The sequence below is a fragment of the Balaenoptera physalus genome (assembly GCF_965194825.1).
Source record: "Balaenoptera physalus genome assembly, chromosome: 6".
NCBI classification, from domain to species: Eukaryota; Metazoa; Chordata; class Mammalia; order Artiodactyla; family Balaenopteridae; genus Balaenoptera; species Balaenoptera physalus.
Window position 1 is genome coordinate 101,070,890 of NC_138885.1, and position 16,042 is coordinate 101,086,931.

The window sequence follows — 16,042 nt, forward strand, 5'->3', positions numbered from 1 at the left end:
TTAAGGAAGGGATCAGGGTGGGGTTTTCAGTGAGGGCAAAGTGCTCCCAAAACATATTTTTCCAACATAACTTCATGGTTTTATTTGAAGTAAGATACCTTTCTCAGAACAGTAGAAATTTCTCATTCAAATATATATACACAATTTATTTGTGCAACTGCATATAGACTTTAATAAGCATTGGTCACTAGGTATACAATCTGGTTAATGTCTTAATAGGGTCTCATTAAAGCAATGCCAAAACAATGCCAAATGCCAAAGGGTAGAAATAGGACAGTGATAGGTCAATCTACTTCTATAAGGCATGCTTAAGAAATGTTAATGCTTTACTTTTTTCAAATATAAGGATTATTCCAGAATTAAAAAATAAAACAAAACAAAATGGGATGTGCTTTAACACATGAACTCAAACTAGAGAAAAGTTGAAGTATACATGTTGTCCTTAGTTACTCTCCTCAAAATTAATTATACAAATATTTATTGAGTGTCAAGTATGCATCAGTACCATATGTAAACCTCAGTAACAATAACAATAGAAATATAGCAGCCTCAGGTTTTTTTTAGTGGGGGATAAAAATGGACTAATTATCAGTTGTAAACTATTTGGGAATTTGGCATAGAGATGGAATATTATGAGACTGCATCAGTAAAGGAAAACAAACAAATTTGCTACTGACATACAGTAAAATTGGCAAGCACTTTAGATAAAAAGTAAAGAGAGGAAAGAGAATAATTGGGTTATGTATGCTGAATTCAATTTTCTTTCTTTCCCCAGTGATGGAAGATTAAATTTCTGTTAACATAAGATAATAAAATTTTATTTTATTGTGGTAAGAGCACTTAAGATGAGATCCACCCTCTTAACAAACTTTTAAGTGTACGATACATACAGTCTAACTATAGGTACAATGCTGTACAGCAAATCACTAGAACTTATTCATATTGAGAACAATTGAGATTTTATGTCCATTGGTTAGCAACTCCCCATTACCTCCTTCCCCTAGCCCCTGACAACTATAATTCTTCTCTCTGATTCTATGAGTTTGACCATTTTAGATATGTCAGATTAGTGAAATCATGCAGTATTTGTTCTTCTGTGATTGGCTTATTTCACTTAGCATAATACCCTCAAGGGCCATTCATGTTGTCATATATGGCAGGATTTCCTTCCTTTTTTTAAGACTGAGTAATATTCCATTGTGTGTATGTGCCACATTTTCTTTATCCATTCATCCACTGATAGACATTTAGATTGTTTCACTATCTTTGCTATTGTGAAGAGTGCTGTGATGAACATTGGAGTGCTGATATCTCTTTGAGATCCTGATTTCAATTCTTTGGATAAATATCCAGAAGTAGGGTTGCTGGATCAAATAGTTCCAGTTTTCATTTTTTTGAGGAATTTACATACTGTTTTCCACAGTGGCTGTACCATTTTGTATTTCCATCAACAGTGGAATTATTTTTAATTAGAGTAGTAATTATTTAAGTAACTGTATTACCTAGCCTATAGGTCCAGATATGATTTGAAAGTTTCACTCCCAAGAAATGTTAGGAAAAGATGTCAAAGGGAGAGAGACTGTAACTCTAATATCTTACTATTAGAATTAATATCTGTGGGTTTGAAAGATTTGTAAGACTAACCACTACTAGAAATATATTGAATTAGAAATCTATGTTTTAGAAAAGAGTTCAACCAAACATAAAACAATTAAGTTTAATTTTAAATGTGGTTACAAATAAATATTATATCAAGTATGAAATGAAAAACATAAATGTTTAATATTTTAAGTATGAAAAGTAATAATGGGGAAGATGCATGTAGGGTAAGAGAGTATATACTTTTACTGTTTTCTGTTGTAATTTTCCCTCTTTCACTGAGTTCATTATTTAATCATTTAGCTGTATTCTGCTAAATAGTTAGTAGATTATCTAACTAAATTAATTTTACTAAGGTGTGAATAAAGCTTAATTATTATATAATGGCTTTATAAAAAGGAATTGCTGTACCCACTTACATCCCTACTTGGTGGACTATGGAAGAGAAAATACTGTTAAAGTGGGTGTTCTTTATTCCCTTAACTAGTTTCCCAGGAAATAAATCACGTAGAATTAAATACAGCTATAAATTGCCCATTGCTTCTCATGTTTGTGAGCAAAGCCTAAGAGGAATAGTTAAAATACTACTGGAGTAAAGCAGGAGTGCAATTTGCAAGCCAGTTATGTCTCAGAGAAACAAAAGTAGAATTATGCTGCATCTTTGCCACCTGATAGCCATTCATTCATTCATTCATTCATCCATTCATCCATTCATTCAACCAATCAGTATTTGCTAGGTATCTACTACAGGTAGGATTCTAGGAGTGATAATTAATCACACCTCCTTCTCAGCCTCTAAATTTAGAATCAACTGAGAAACAAGACATAGAATTCAAAGAGATAGAGATCTGAATATCAGCTTGATTACTGTTAAAGCTATTTGGAAAACAGGGTCTAGATCTGTAACCAGATGGACTTCTTAGAAATCCCCATTCCCTGAGTCAAATGTATTTGCTCACAACTGCAAATCTCCCACCTTGATGTGCACCTGAAACCAGGCTTCTTTGAAAAGATTGTTGAGAAGAGTTGAGCCAGTCTTGCTCAGTTCTATTTCCCAAAGTCACCAATCATACCTGTTACTCTCCCTTGTGGACCCGGGGTTAAATGATCTTTCCAAAATCCCAGAAAGTTAACTTCATGGGCCAAAGTATGAATTTAGAGAGATGCAAAGTGGTTTCCCCATTCACCCACTAAGTGCCAGATGCTGTGTTATGTGCTAGTGATACTGTGTTGGACAGAGAAGGCAGGGTCTCTCTCCTTGATGTTGTCTGGTGTTGACTATAATCTTATTGGAGAAATTAGTCAAATACTTGGATATACGGCAGTAAATTCTAAGAGACAATTTTACTTAACCTTAAATTTAGAAGTGACAAATCCTTCAATGCCTGTTTAGTTAGTGTACATAGATGATCAGCTTGAGTTCCTAGCAAGAGGTAGAATTTGGATATGTGGAAAGAAGAGAGGGCAGGAATGAGGGTAAGGACCTGGGTATATCTGAGTCATTATGCCTAGTGGTCTTCAAGGTTTGTTTTTCTGACAAAGTCTCCAAAGACATCTGCAGAACTGACCTTTAATATACAACAGTTGATCAAGAGTATAAAACCAAAAACCCAAACTAAGCAAACAAACAAACCCAAAACGAGTGAAATCCATATTTCAACAGGCAGGGTATGGGAGGGAAAGAGAAACCCAGATGGTGAAAGGTGGAAGAGATTATCAAAATTGCTGTCTCCAGCCCAACCTCATTCATACCCCCTTTTCTTCCCTTACACAGAGCACGATTTCAAACAGTTCCTAATGGATAGGGCTACATATAGATTGGAATAATGGGGCCAGGGTAGAGAAAGTGATTGCCATAGTGTATGAATATTTTTTTCCCCTAAAGCATCTGCTCTTCTCAGTGCTTTTCTCCAGAAGTCTGCCCTCTTTATACTTAAAATAATTCCTCCCTGGTTGGATAGAAAATTATGCTCTACTCTTATGTGGAAATGTCTTTCTAAACTGGCTTGCAATTTAGATTATGAATATATAAGCAAATTTGGGCAATAGTTATTTAGGGAATAGTGAGATATATATACATATATATAATGGATAGTTATTTTATCTTTCAAAATCTATGATCTAAGCATTTGCCAAACCCAATGTGCTTGATCTTACTGAAATGAGATTTCCAGATACAAGCTTAATGTTTCCACTGCCCCTTGTGGTAAGGTTTCCCTTATTATCTTTAGTGGACTATGTATATTTGGGTTGATAAATAACATTGAGTGAAGGATTTATTTACATTTGATTAATGAAAGCAGTTTAAATATCTCTTAACTTCTAAGTTGAAGACTAGTACAGATGGAACTCGAAACTTCTTTGTTATATTTCAGCATTTTGTGTCTATTTGGTTGAGTCAATATGAATAAAAGGTAGCAACATCAGCAACATCTAACTAGTCCTTTGACTCTGAGGCACTTAGATCTAAAATTAGGTAATGAACTAAAAGTTAAATTTTTCTAATTGGCTATGATCTTGAGAGTTGAAGAATATTCTTATAACTTCATATGCACTTAAATAGTGATGAAGAATTAGACTATAATGAAAATGAGTACCCAGTTAAAAGTAAGCCACGAAGTGGATCCTGTCACACATGGAATTGAATTTACATGAAGGTTTTACTGAGAAAAGTTATTGGAATATTAGTAAGAGACCCAGAGGGGAAAAAGTGAAATGAAGAGCTGTAGGACATATTAAAAGAATTGAGACTGCTTATTCCAGATCAGGGAAAAAAGTAAAACAAAGAAAAAAAAACCCAAAGTAGTCATCTGCCAATAAGGCTTGTATACATATTCATATTTCGGAAAGAGAAAAGTTGTTCTCCGTGTCTAGTGAGAGCAAACCGAACAAAATCCTCCTCAATTCCACTAAGAGGGAGTCAGATTAAACTCACCTTAGAATTTATTGCTTGCTTGTATTGCCCTGTAGTGATCGACCTAGAGAGAGGCAGCAGCTGGTTAGACTCAAATTTCAAATTGAACTGGGTGAATAATAGTCCATGCTTATTCAACTAATTTTGGCGATTAAAAAGTTAATAGCTTTCACTGTTCAAAATAACTTTTGATCTCTTTGAATTTGACTTAGACCTGTCACTTGAATTTGCTATGGCAAAAATATGTGAGAATAATATGAGAAATGTAAAATGTTTTTTCTGCGAAATTCATTTGTATAAGCTATTCTAAAACTAAGTAGAAGAATACAGGATTTTCTTTCCATACTCCTGTATTTTAGAATACACTGGGTAAAGAGAGCTTTCTCATTTTTTCCATATTTTCAAAGTGAAAAAGGGACTGAAACAGTTTGTTATGTTAATTCAAGCACTGTCATCCTCTTTCATGTGAAATCCCTAGGAAATTGATATGAATGATCCTTTTGTTTTGAATTACCATGATATTTGTTTTAACTCTGCATAAGATGTATTAGAACACTCACATGCAGCATACTCAATATGCACATCCTGGGCTAACCATCCACTAACCTTTCTCCCTCAATGTCGCTCACATCTCTTTCCCACCATAATATCTCCACATTGACTACACTTAAGGTATTGTAGGAAGGCACTGTTAAACAATGAAAAGGCAACTCAAAACAGATATTTGCTGTTTTAAAATTTATGTCTAGAATAAACTAAAAACCAAATGGATAATTATGTGTTTCAGTATTTTTAAAATAGTATTTTCTTTCTTTATTTTTTAAATTTTATTTATTTTTGGCTGCTTTGGGTCTTCCTTGATGCGCGTGGGCTTTCTCCAGTTGCGGTGAGTGGGGACTACTCTTCATTGTGGAGCACGAGCTCTAGTCACGTGGGCTTCAGTAGTTGCGGCGGGTGGGCTCAGTTGTTGCGGCACGCGGGCTTCAGTAGTTGTGGCACGTGGGCTTCAGTAGTTGTGGCGCACGGGCTCTAGAGCACAGGCTCAGTGATTGTGATGCACGGGCTTAGTTGCTTCACGGCATGTGAGACCTTCCCAGACCAGGGATCTAACCTGTGTCCCCTGAATTGGCAGGCGGCTTCTTAACCACTGCACCACGAGGGAAGTCCCAGTATTTTTCTTTAGATTGTCACTTAGTGATGCTTTATTCATCCAACAAAAATTAAATGGCTACCTACTCTGTACCAGGCACTGATGCTGGCCCTGAAGGCAGGCACATCAGTGAACAAAGCAAACCCAAATACTCTGCCCACATAAAGTTCACTTTCTAGTGGGACAAGACAGGTGTTTTAAATAAGACACTGGATGATATGTTAGAAGCCAATAAGTGCTGTGAAGAAAGAGTAGACTAAGTAGATAGGGTGCTGAGGGGTATATTGTAATTTTATTTATTTATTTATTTCCACTATTTTTCAGATTCTATTCCTGTATAGTTCATTACAGAGTATTCAGCAGAGTTCCCTGTACTATACAGTAGTTTCTCATTAGTTATCTATTTTATATCTAGTATAATATATCTAGTATAATCTCCCAATTTATCCCTCCCCCCCCCGTCTCCCCCTGGTAATCATAAGTTTGTTTTCTACATCTGTGACTCTATTTCTGTTTTGTAAATAGGTTCATTTGTATCATTTTTTTTTTTAGATTCCACTTATAAGTGATATCATATGATATTTGTCTTTGTCTGACTTACTTCATTCAGTATGACAATCTCTAGGTCCATCCATGTTGCTGTAAATGGCATTATTTTGTTCTTTTTTTATGAGTGAGTAATATTCCATTGTATATATGTACCACATCTTTATCCATTCCTGTTGATGGACATTTAGGAATATTGCAATTTTAAATAGGTCTTGCCAAGAAGATGGATGACATTTGAGTAAAGACTTGAAGGAATCTTTAAACTTTAGATTCAAGATTTGATGAGTTTCTCTCTTAAAATTTTATTACTGAAATCATGAATGGGAAGGAAAGGGTGAATTATTTTTTTAAAGAGAAATCTCTGAAAGGAAAGGATATTTTATTTATCTTTGTGTTTCTAGGTGTTTCAAAGGTAATCTTCTTGAGGTTTCCTCTATTTTACCATCCAAGCACATAGCTGGCCCTTTTACTAAATTGAGGGTGGGAGGGGTGGGGGGGACTGGGGATATTTATCCATGTAGCTCCAAAGCCTAGCGTGAAACTTGGCACATGATGGGAGCTAAATGATGTTGTGACCTGAAGGTCTAAACTGTCTTATTGGCATATACATTTTTTGTTAAACACTTAGGGACCATGTCATGATAAAGGTCATTTATTTTGTAGAACTTACATTTATATAGCCTTTGGTTACTTTTCGTGACATTCTATGAGTGTACAGACTTCTCATTAAAGTTTCCTTTGCACTTTCAGCATTCAAACTACCAAAGTGCTCTGTCAGTAGGCACTTAAATGAACCCTTAAGGTTATAGTCTAATTCCTAGACTATGGTCCTCTTTCTACTAGGACTGAGGCTACTAAAATATCTTATGCTGGTAACAAGGTGATTTCTTTTAGACTCGTTGGAATGAAATAGCATTTGGGAACTTATTAGCTAGAAGAGGGGATTCCAAATAATACCTCTTTGTTCAGAGTTTCTCCATCAATTCATAGATAAGTCAATTGGCACCCATCATTTTAGACTCATTGGAGGCCAATGTAGTTAAGTGAAATATAAAGGGTACTATAGGCAGTAAACAGAAGCCTTGTAACAATATAATGTGCAGTGGAAAAAAGGATTGGAAAATCTATAAAAGCTGCCGAAAAGAACAAAAAATATAATTAAAGGAGCAAAAAAGACGTATTGAACACAATCTCAGGGACTATTTCGGGCAACAGTAAATGTCTCCTCAAATATATCTTTAAAGGACAGAAAGCAAAGTAGAAAACTAGTCCCATGGAGAGAGGAAGAAAAATACCAAATAGAATTGTACGAATAGGCTAACAAGAGTCAGATTGCTTATGCTAATTTTTACCTTTCTTTCAAATAATTAGATGTTGTCAGATAGATCAGAGAATTTGAAATTCTTAGATGAGAATAAGATAGAGAAAAGCAAAAGGAACAAAATAAACAGAGGTGATATTTTAGGCAGGTATGGCTCAGAGTAGGGTAGGTAAATTGGTATATAGAAGACAATTGAAATTTGCAGTTCACACGCCAAGTTTTGCCAACTAAGTACAGTTATTTTAGGTTCTATCAAAGTTAAATATTATTTAAGAAAATGTTTCCTACCTTACTTCCATTTGGTGAAAGCGTGTAGGCTACACATGGCTTCCTCAAGAACAGAAAATAATACTTTCAGTAGAAAATATTTTTTGACAGTGAATTTCCATTATTTGGACCAAAGGTTTTCACCTAGTGAAACATGTCAGAGATACCTAGGAAATTTTCCCAATAAACTTACCCCTACTGAGAACCATCACCATAGACATTTGATTAGTTTATAATGTTCTTTGGAAATACACTGAACATAATCACACTTACTTCCTAAAATTAACAACCTCTGTCTTGAATTATAAGTAAAGAATGATTGACAAATTAAAATAAAATATAAAATAAGAAAATTGTGTTATTAGAAGAAATGACATGCAAAGGTGACTTCCTGGATGCAGAGGCAGAATTCAGAACTTGTGTGTTAAGCCAGTCTCTGTCAGGGAAGTCTTGTCATCATGCATGTTACATTAATTACTTATTGTGCTTTCCTCTGTGCTGAGTAATTCCAAAAACTTTTTTTAGTTTAGTGTCTGAGAAGGTAAACCATGACTATTTAAAGAGAAAGTGTCAAGCTTGAGATCTTGAACACTGGTTCCAAGGCTGTAGATAAAACAAAACTTTATCTCAAAGATTATTTGATAAGCTGGGTGAAGGACAACATTCTTTTGGCTATCTCTGCCCATGGACACTCACATACACACTCACATACACAAACACATATAAAATGTGCCAGACAGTACTTTGTCCAACTTTCTTCAAAATATAAATTGAAATCCATGCATTGTACCTCCAATTAAAAAATAAACTTACTGTTGAGAGGAGTACCATAAACATATCAATTTTAATAGGAAATACTAAGATAGCTTTGTGAGTACATATAAATTAATGTGTATGCACTACACATAAACAATACATAGACACATGGTCTATTGGTTTAAAGATAAACATTACATTGAAAAGCAGTCATTCCAGTGTCAAGGGACTTGTGTACTTTACAAGTAAAAGACGCATCGTATTTCTAAAGAGAAGGTTACTATAGAAAAATAATGAGGTTTTACCATTTTAACTCTCGAGAAGCTGAGTGCTTGTAAAGCTAGAGGAACATAGAGACAGAGGTCTAGAAATCATGTATTGCCTTCCTGCTGTATACTGAGATTGGTGTCTGTGTGTGTGTGTGCGTGTGTGTGGTAAGACTGGAGGTGGGTGATAGGATAGAAAAGGATTAGACGCTATGGGATCCAGAGCTAAAAAAGTAAGGAAAGGAAAGTAGTGAATTAGTATTTTTCTGTCTTTAATGGCTGCACTTAACCCTTGCAGAGAGAACACCACAATGATCTTCCTTACTTCAGCAATTTCAACTCATGGCCAGATTTGTTTCATTCATATCCCTATCCATTCCCCCTAACCTCTGATTATTTTGAAGCCAATCTCAGATATCATAGTAGTCTATGCTTAAGTATTTCAGTGTATATCTTTAAAAAATGAAAATTCTTAAAAATATAACCATAATGCCATCATCAATCTTAAAAATACACTGAATATAATAAAATATCAATTTATTTTCAAATTTCCTAAATTACTGCAGAGATGTTTTCCTTTATAGTTTATCTTTAATAAAATCAAAATGTTCCCATATTTTGTCCTATAGAGTTTTTTACGGAGTCTAGATTTTGCACCCCAAAGTGTGGTTTAACACATTTCTCTCCCCCCTGAATTGTATGGAAATTGAGAATTAGACCCAAATTGTTTCAACAATAGGATTTAGAGTATTTTTGAAGAGTAGATGATGCCTGCTTCTGAGATAAGCTTCTCTAATTGTCCCTCTTCTTAGCCAAGAATTTTACAGAAGCTGGTTCAAAGATTAGTATGGTGAAGTAGTCAAATTCAGAATGCCTTGTAGTCTAAAGGGAGAACCAGACATGTATATAACTAACTCTACTAAAAAGCAAAATGCGCTATATTTTCAGAAGTTCCACAGTGCTTCCTTTTGTATCAGTATTAATAGAATGATAAAGTTTCAGTTTCTTTATGATCCTAAAGCTCGGGGAGGGGGCAGCCCCTGAGACAACTCCATCAAACACAAGAGCTCTATGGAACGCAATTTGATGTATAACTTTGAAGATTCCTTCTAGCTCTAAGCCTCAGAGTAATGAGTAAAATTCACAAAGTTTTTGCAAACTCATGAATTTCCCTTAAGCTATACTTGACAAAGCTAGGGAATATTAAGAGGGAAAAGACAGACACATAGCATTACAGCTAAACTGAAGTATTTCTGGATTGTCAATAACTCTACAGGTAGACTTAGGATAGACAATGTGTCGACATGCTTCAGTTCCTCTTTCAAGCAAAACAAAATAAAACACCTGCCTGTGACAAGAGTCATACATTTGAAGAAAAGTGGTAACAGGAGAGTGACTCCAAATCTAGATAGTATGGTTTCATCAAATATACTGTGCATTTATTTAATACGTTTATGTAGTGTACCTTTGGAGTTTTTCAACTAGGTGTACTTTATATTTTGTATTCTGCTATGATTCATGAATCTGTTTCTTTAGGCACAGACAGCGCACATTGTCCTGGAAGATGGAACTAAGATGAAAGGTTACTCCTTTGGCCATCCATCCTCTGTTGCTGGTGAAGTGGTTTTTAATACTGGCCTAGCAGGGTGAGTAATGCTTCTATTCCAAGGCTTTATTCTTCCTCTATATAGAGGAATAACTGGATGATCTTATTCATGGTGGGAAATTGAAATCACCACATCATCATCATAATACTACACATTGTCCTGAAGTTGCCCTGTGCTTGTACATAGCTTGCTCAAGCCAACCCTGAAAAGGGGCATAGACACAAACTCCTCCCTGTGGCTGTAAATGGAAGAGAATACAGACACTGGTGTTCCCATGCTAAAAAAGAACACAATTAATTCTAGAAACTTAGGGTACAGAGACACAAGTTATGTGAGATTACCAAGTGGCTTCTGTAAGGCGGGGGGTCAGTATCAATCTGATTTAAGGTGAAAATCAAACAGGGAAAAGGATGGGTAGCACTCTCTAGTGCCATTCCATTAGTGAAGTTAAGAATCAACTTTGCACATCTAATATGAACTATTATAAGGAGCTAAGAAATTCCTTAGGTATTATAGTGCAAAATTATATAAAATACAATATATAATTTTGCACTCTAATAAGAAAGGTAAAATAACAGATACATTTATTATCTTAAAGTAAAACACAGGAGAGCAGGTTCATAGATCGGATATTTTCAAAATTTATCAACTGAGACTGAATTTAGTATTTAAGTTCTGCTAATAGGTGTAGAGCAACAAAGGTAAGAGTTGCTACAGAAATCATGTAGCTGTTCTTATCTAGCCAACAAATGTTCATCTGGGAACCAGGTGGCTGAAGTTCTGGTCTCAGTTCTAATGGTAACTGATTATGTGATATTGAGAAAATCACTTAACCTTTCTGAATCTTAGTTTCCACATGTAAATTGTGAGGGGATTGGATTAGATAGTAATTTATGGCTAGGAATTTAAAAAATTATGTCTTAAAAAATTAGGTGGTTTCAAAACGTTTCCATTAGAGATTCAATAGACTAAACTGTAAAATATTGGATGAATTCTTTAGGGAAATACAGTTAGCCTTTTAAAGACAAGGAGGCATTGGGTTAACTGGTATTGAAGATATTGATTGACCAAACTTCCATTATATTATTAATGTGCATTATCCTCTAAATTCTTAGCTCTCTGTTTGAAATACAGAATATTAGATGGTTTTTAAAATAGTTCCACTGGTGAGAACTTTAACTTACAGTATATGAAAACTGTTTGCAAAGTTTTGCTTCACCAGGCAATTATTTAAGCCTTTTGACAGCACTAATTACTAGCTGTGTTAATATACCTGCCAACAAACAACTGTTTAATATAGATCAGAATGATGGAGGGCACTCGAGTTTTCTTCTCTGTGATAGATTATGGGTAATAAATCTTGTCACATCACAAAAGTCAAACAGGACCTGATGGATTAATTTTCTTCCAACAGTGCAGTTCTCTAGGACAAGCTATATTTGTTCATTTACTGGAGAGAGCATTGTAGGCATATGTTTAAAGGGAATGGCCAGTTCTTTCATGGCAAGAAAGAAGAAAAGAAGTAAAATTAAATTAATTAAAGACTTTTTTTGATGTAGAAAGATGCATTCATTAATAAGATTAGTCCACACATCCTATTTTCCATTGAGAAATGCTGCTTTCATTCATGCGTGGCTCACTTAGTAAGGTGGTTGATAATTAAGGGAGTTATTTTGTTTTTCATCTTCAAGAAATGCATTTATATTATGTGTAAGCCTTGGTTAAAAAATTATTAGCTCCTGACAGGTGAGAGGGATCTGAGAAATTAGCTGATGGAGGTGTGGGTAAATATCACAGCATCTTAGTCACTTTAGAGGTTGCTGAGCTGAGAGACTAAGTATTCTGTTGACAAAGGGAGTTCTGGGAGGAGTTAGTCTGGATGAGGGTTGAAGAATTCGTGTTGACTACTGCCGGAGCTGAATTTTATTGCTTTCGAGGTTGTCAGTCTGTCCCCCTCAGCACCTAAATTCAGTTTCAGTAGTAATCCACAAGAAAGATTAGGTTTAACTCTCTCTGTGGGAAGTGAAAATGTAAGAGGGTGGGAAAAAAATCTCATTGCAATGCATTCCAATGCATGGAATAGCTGTAGCTAGATCCTGGTATTTATGGGAATAATGCTTCTTATTATTAAGAATAGAGATTTTATATATAATTTTATTTATATATAGAATAAAAACAAGAATACATGTATTCTTATTTTTTCCTTCCCACACTGCATTTCTTCTTAATTCCACATCAGTACTTTAAAATAGTTATTTGGAATCTTTTAACTTAGAAGACAGAAATGCTTTGGGTCAATTTTTTTGGGATTGATTTTTTTCTGTAATAAAATAATAACTATCAAACATATACTATCAATGATAACTTGATAATAACTATCAAACATACACCTCTCTATATAACTAAAATATTTTAAAAATCAACTTTATTAAGTATTTCTTTCATAGAAAATAAATTAGAGTTTTAAATGTTCAGTGAATTTTAATAAACATATATACCCAGGCGACCATCACTGACGTAATCAGTATGCTCTTCAGATATTTTTAAAAAACTTTTCAATTTTTGACAGTTAATATTTTGGTGAAACTGTCAGCCCTCAGTGGTAAATATCAGTTTGGACTCAGTCATGTCTGGTAGGCTAGGGGATTCTTCAGGATATCTGCAAACTTTAAATAGAGCAATATTTAAAAAGTTAAGACCCTGTGAAGAATTTTTCAAGGAATTAAAAAATTTAAGAAATTGAGGGAATGAAAATTAAATGAGAATATGCCATATTACTTAAGAGTCTTTTCATATCAGTAATATCGTGGGATAAATTTCCATACTCTATCATAAAATTTCCCTAGGTTTGGCAAAATCTAGAGACGAGCTTGTAGGATTTTATTCTCATGTTCTCTAATTTTCAAGGGTTCAATCATTAAGATCATGTATGTGGAATACATTTTTTTGTTGGTAATTTCTCGGCATCTTTACCTAGGTACCCGGAAGCTCTTACTGACCCTGCTTACAAGGGACAGATTCTCACCATGGCCAATCCTATTGTTGGGAATGGTGGAGCCCCTGACACTACTGCACTGGATGAACTGGGACTTAGCAAATATTTGGAGTCCGATGGAATTAAGGTAGTACCAGTGATGACTATTTAAAAGGCATAGTTGATTTATTAAGAATCTAAGCTGGACAAAATTTCGGCCTCAATCCTATAGTACAAATCATTAAATTTATATTCTCAATCTTACTCCTAGGTATATGAGAATAATCTTTAACATGACATTATTCTGAGTTTCCTTTCTCAGGGCACTCTGGATTTATTTTTAATGCCGTGGATAAAACTGGCTTCATTTGGAAAAATGTTGTTATAAGTTCAGATAACAACTATGCTGCAAGAATTCGAGTTGAATCACCTTTTAAATGGATTTTAAGAATCAACTCTGTATCAATTATTTACCTTTTAAATCTTATCCTCTTTGGGAGATGAGTAAAAGATAACTTGTATGCCAGCCGAAAAGTAAACACAATTAAAATTTCCTATTCAAGGCAAATTTGAATAATATCTTAGGGAGGTGAACCATATAAACGATTCAAAAATTTACACTCTAAATTCACCACTCTATTTTTGAATGACTTGGACTGATCATTTAATTTAGTTCTATATCTCACCATTTCCCCCAAGTATTTAGTTTCTTTTAAATGTAAGTTAAAAAATTGTTTTATTCTCAATGTACATTAAGCAAATAATTATTAATTAGATTATTGATAAATGCCATAGTGGAAAAGTACAGGGTACTGAGAAGGGGGACCTAGTTTACTCTCAGGATTTGGCAAACCAAGTAAGACTGTTCCCCACATGGTAATTAAGATAACAATTATTGTACTTTACGAGAAAACTTTTTATCACATTTTTTTTCAAGTTTCAAAATTTTAAGTGTTGCATCAACGAACATAATAAAGCTTGAAAAATGTAAACTGACTCTTAAGACAAGTCATAACAGGGGGGATAGACTGGGAGTTTGGGATTCACATGTACACACTGCTATATTTAAAATATATAGATAACCAACAAGGACCTACTGTATAGCACAGGGAACTCTGCTCAATATTCTGTAATAACCTAAATGGGAAAAGAATTTGAAAAAGAATGGAAAAAAATTAATTAATTAATTAAAAAGAAGACAAGTCACAAGAGTTGGGTAGTGTTTTGTGATCACTTTTTAAAAATGACTGCCTGTCTTTCTAGGTTGCAGGTTTGCTGGTGCTGAATTATAGTGATGACTACCACCACTGGCTGGCTGCCAAGAGTCTAGGGCAATGGCTACAGGAAGAAAAGGTGAGAAATAGGATAGGTCATCCAGCATCACCTAAGGACGATTGGTGGGGTCCGTGGAAAGTTGGGAAGGTGTATGTAATTGAAAAGGGCCAAACAGATAAAGCAGATTGGGACCCTTTTGTTTCAGAGCGCGATTCCTTCAGACTGAAATGTTACTACTGTCCAGAACTGTCCAGAACTCATTCTTTATATAAACACTGAGGACCTTATATTTTCAGTTTATCCACTAGATGGCACTCATACATGCTTGGTAGACAGACTTTCTCATTCTGGAAAGGGGTTAGAGAAAATTTTAGAATTTTCTACTCTCCGGAGCAACATAACCTCCCCCCTTTAACCAGGATCTAGATATGTAACTTGTGTCATGGATTCTAGTACCAGCTCTACCATTCGCGAGCTGTGTGACCTTGCTCAGGTCATGTAATCATACCATACATTCTTAATTTTAATTCTTAATTAATATAAACCGATTGCCGTCAAGTCTCTTTGGGCTTAAAGGTTATGACTATGACGTATAATTAGATATCACCTCATTTGAAGTAATAAATTAAAAAAGTTACTAACCTTATCTTATATCTTCCTTACTTTAAGTATTATTTTCTAATCAGATAAGGGGATTCTCCTGGTTTGTAAGTCAGACCTACTGAAAGTTAACAGACCTAATATACTAAGCTTTATTTCCAGTGTTACAGTAGCTGCTTTTTGTTAAGTTGCAACTGGGCCTGTAATTGACTGAATATTATTCTGAGAAAGCTCTGCCTCTCTGAGGAGCATCTGCCAATTGAGGCTAAACGTTTCCTCTTTCTAACAAAGCAAAAAATCTTGATCTTTGTTTCCTGAGTCTCATTCTTGCTAAATTTTTACAAGAGAGAAGAAGGCATCTGTATTATCTCCTAGGTCTTTGCTAGTTTCTTCTCAATCATTATCTGAATTTACCTCCTTGTAATCATCATTCAGGAGACTCCTCCCTCCTCCCCTTAATGTTTCCTTTGTGTTATTTAGACACCTGATATTATAGCTGCTTTGTGTTAGAACTCATAGTTGAAGTATAAACTTAATCCATGTTTTGTTAGTTTGTTTTCAAAATGTGCTTTGAATCTTCTTCCATGATCATAGACACATAGAGTAGAAGAGTGTCTAAAATAATAACCAGTTTACCTCCTTCTATGTACAGGTAATGGGAAAACATCTTGCTCAAATATCACTCAGATAATTGATGGAAGAAAAGAAACTAAAACCTGTTCCCTCATTCTTAACTTGCTGCTCTTTCCCCTTTTATCCACGGG

At 34.7% G+C, this 16,042-nt stretch overlaps 1 protein-coding gene and 1 long non-coding RNA gene across 2 annotated transcripts in view; both read left to right on the top strand.

The window, feature by feature from the left end:
- LOC309663438 overlaps positions 1-16,042 on the top strand; it is a 237,947-nt gene that overhangs the window by 40,543 nt on the left and 181,362 nt on the right. The gene's annotated exons all lie outside the window — the stretch shown is intronic.
- The window catches only part of CPS1 (carbamoyl-phosphate synthase 1), a 141,542-nt gene that overhangs the window by 8,291 nt on the left and 117,209 nt on the right, over positions 1-16,042 (top strand). Inside the window, exons 2-4 of the mRNA XM_082466953.1 lie at positions 10,359-10,468; positions 13,407-13,551; positions 14,667-14,756. Coding sequence (XP_082323079.1) covers positions 10,359-10,468; positions 13,407-13,551; positions 14,667-14,756 — 345 coding nt within the window. The remainder of the gene's footprint in view (positions 1-10,358; positions 10,469-13,406; positions 13,552-14,666; positions 14,757-16,042) is intronic.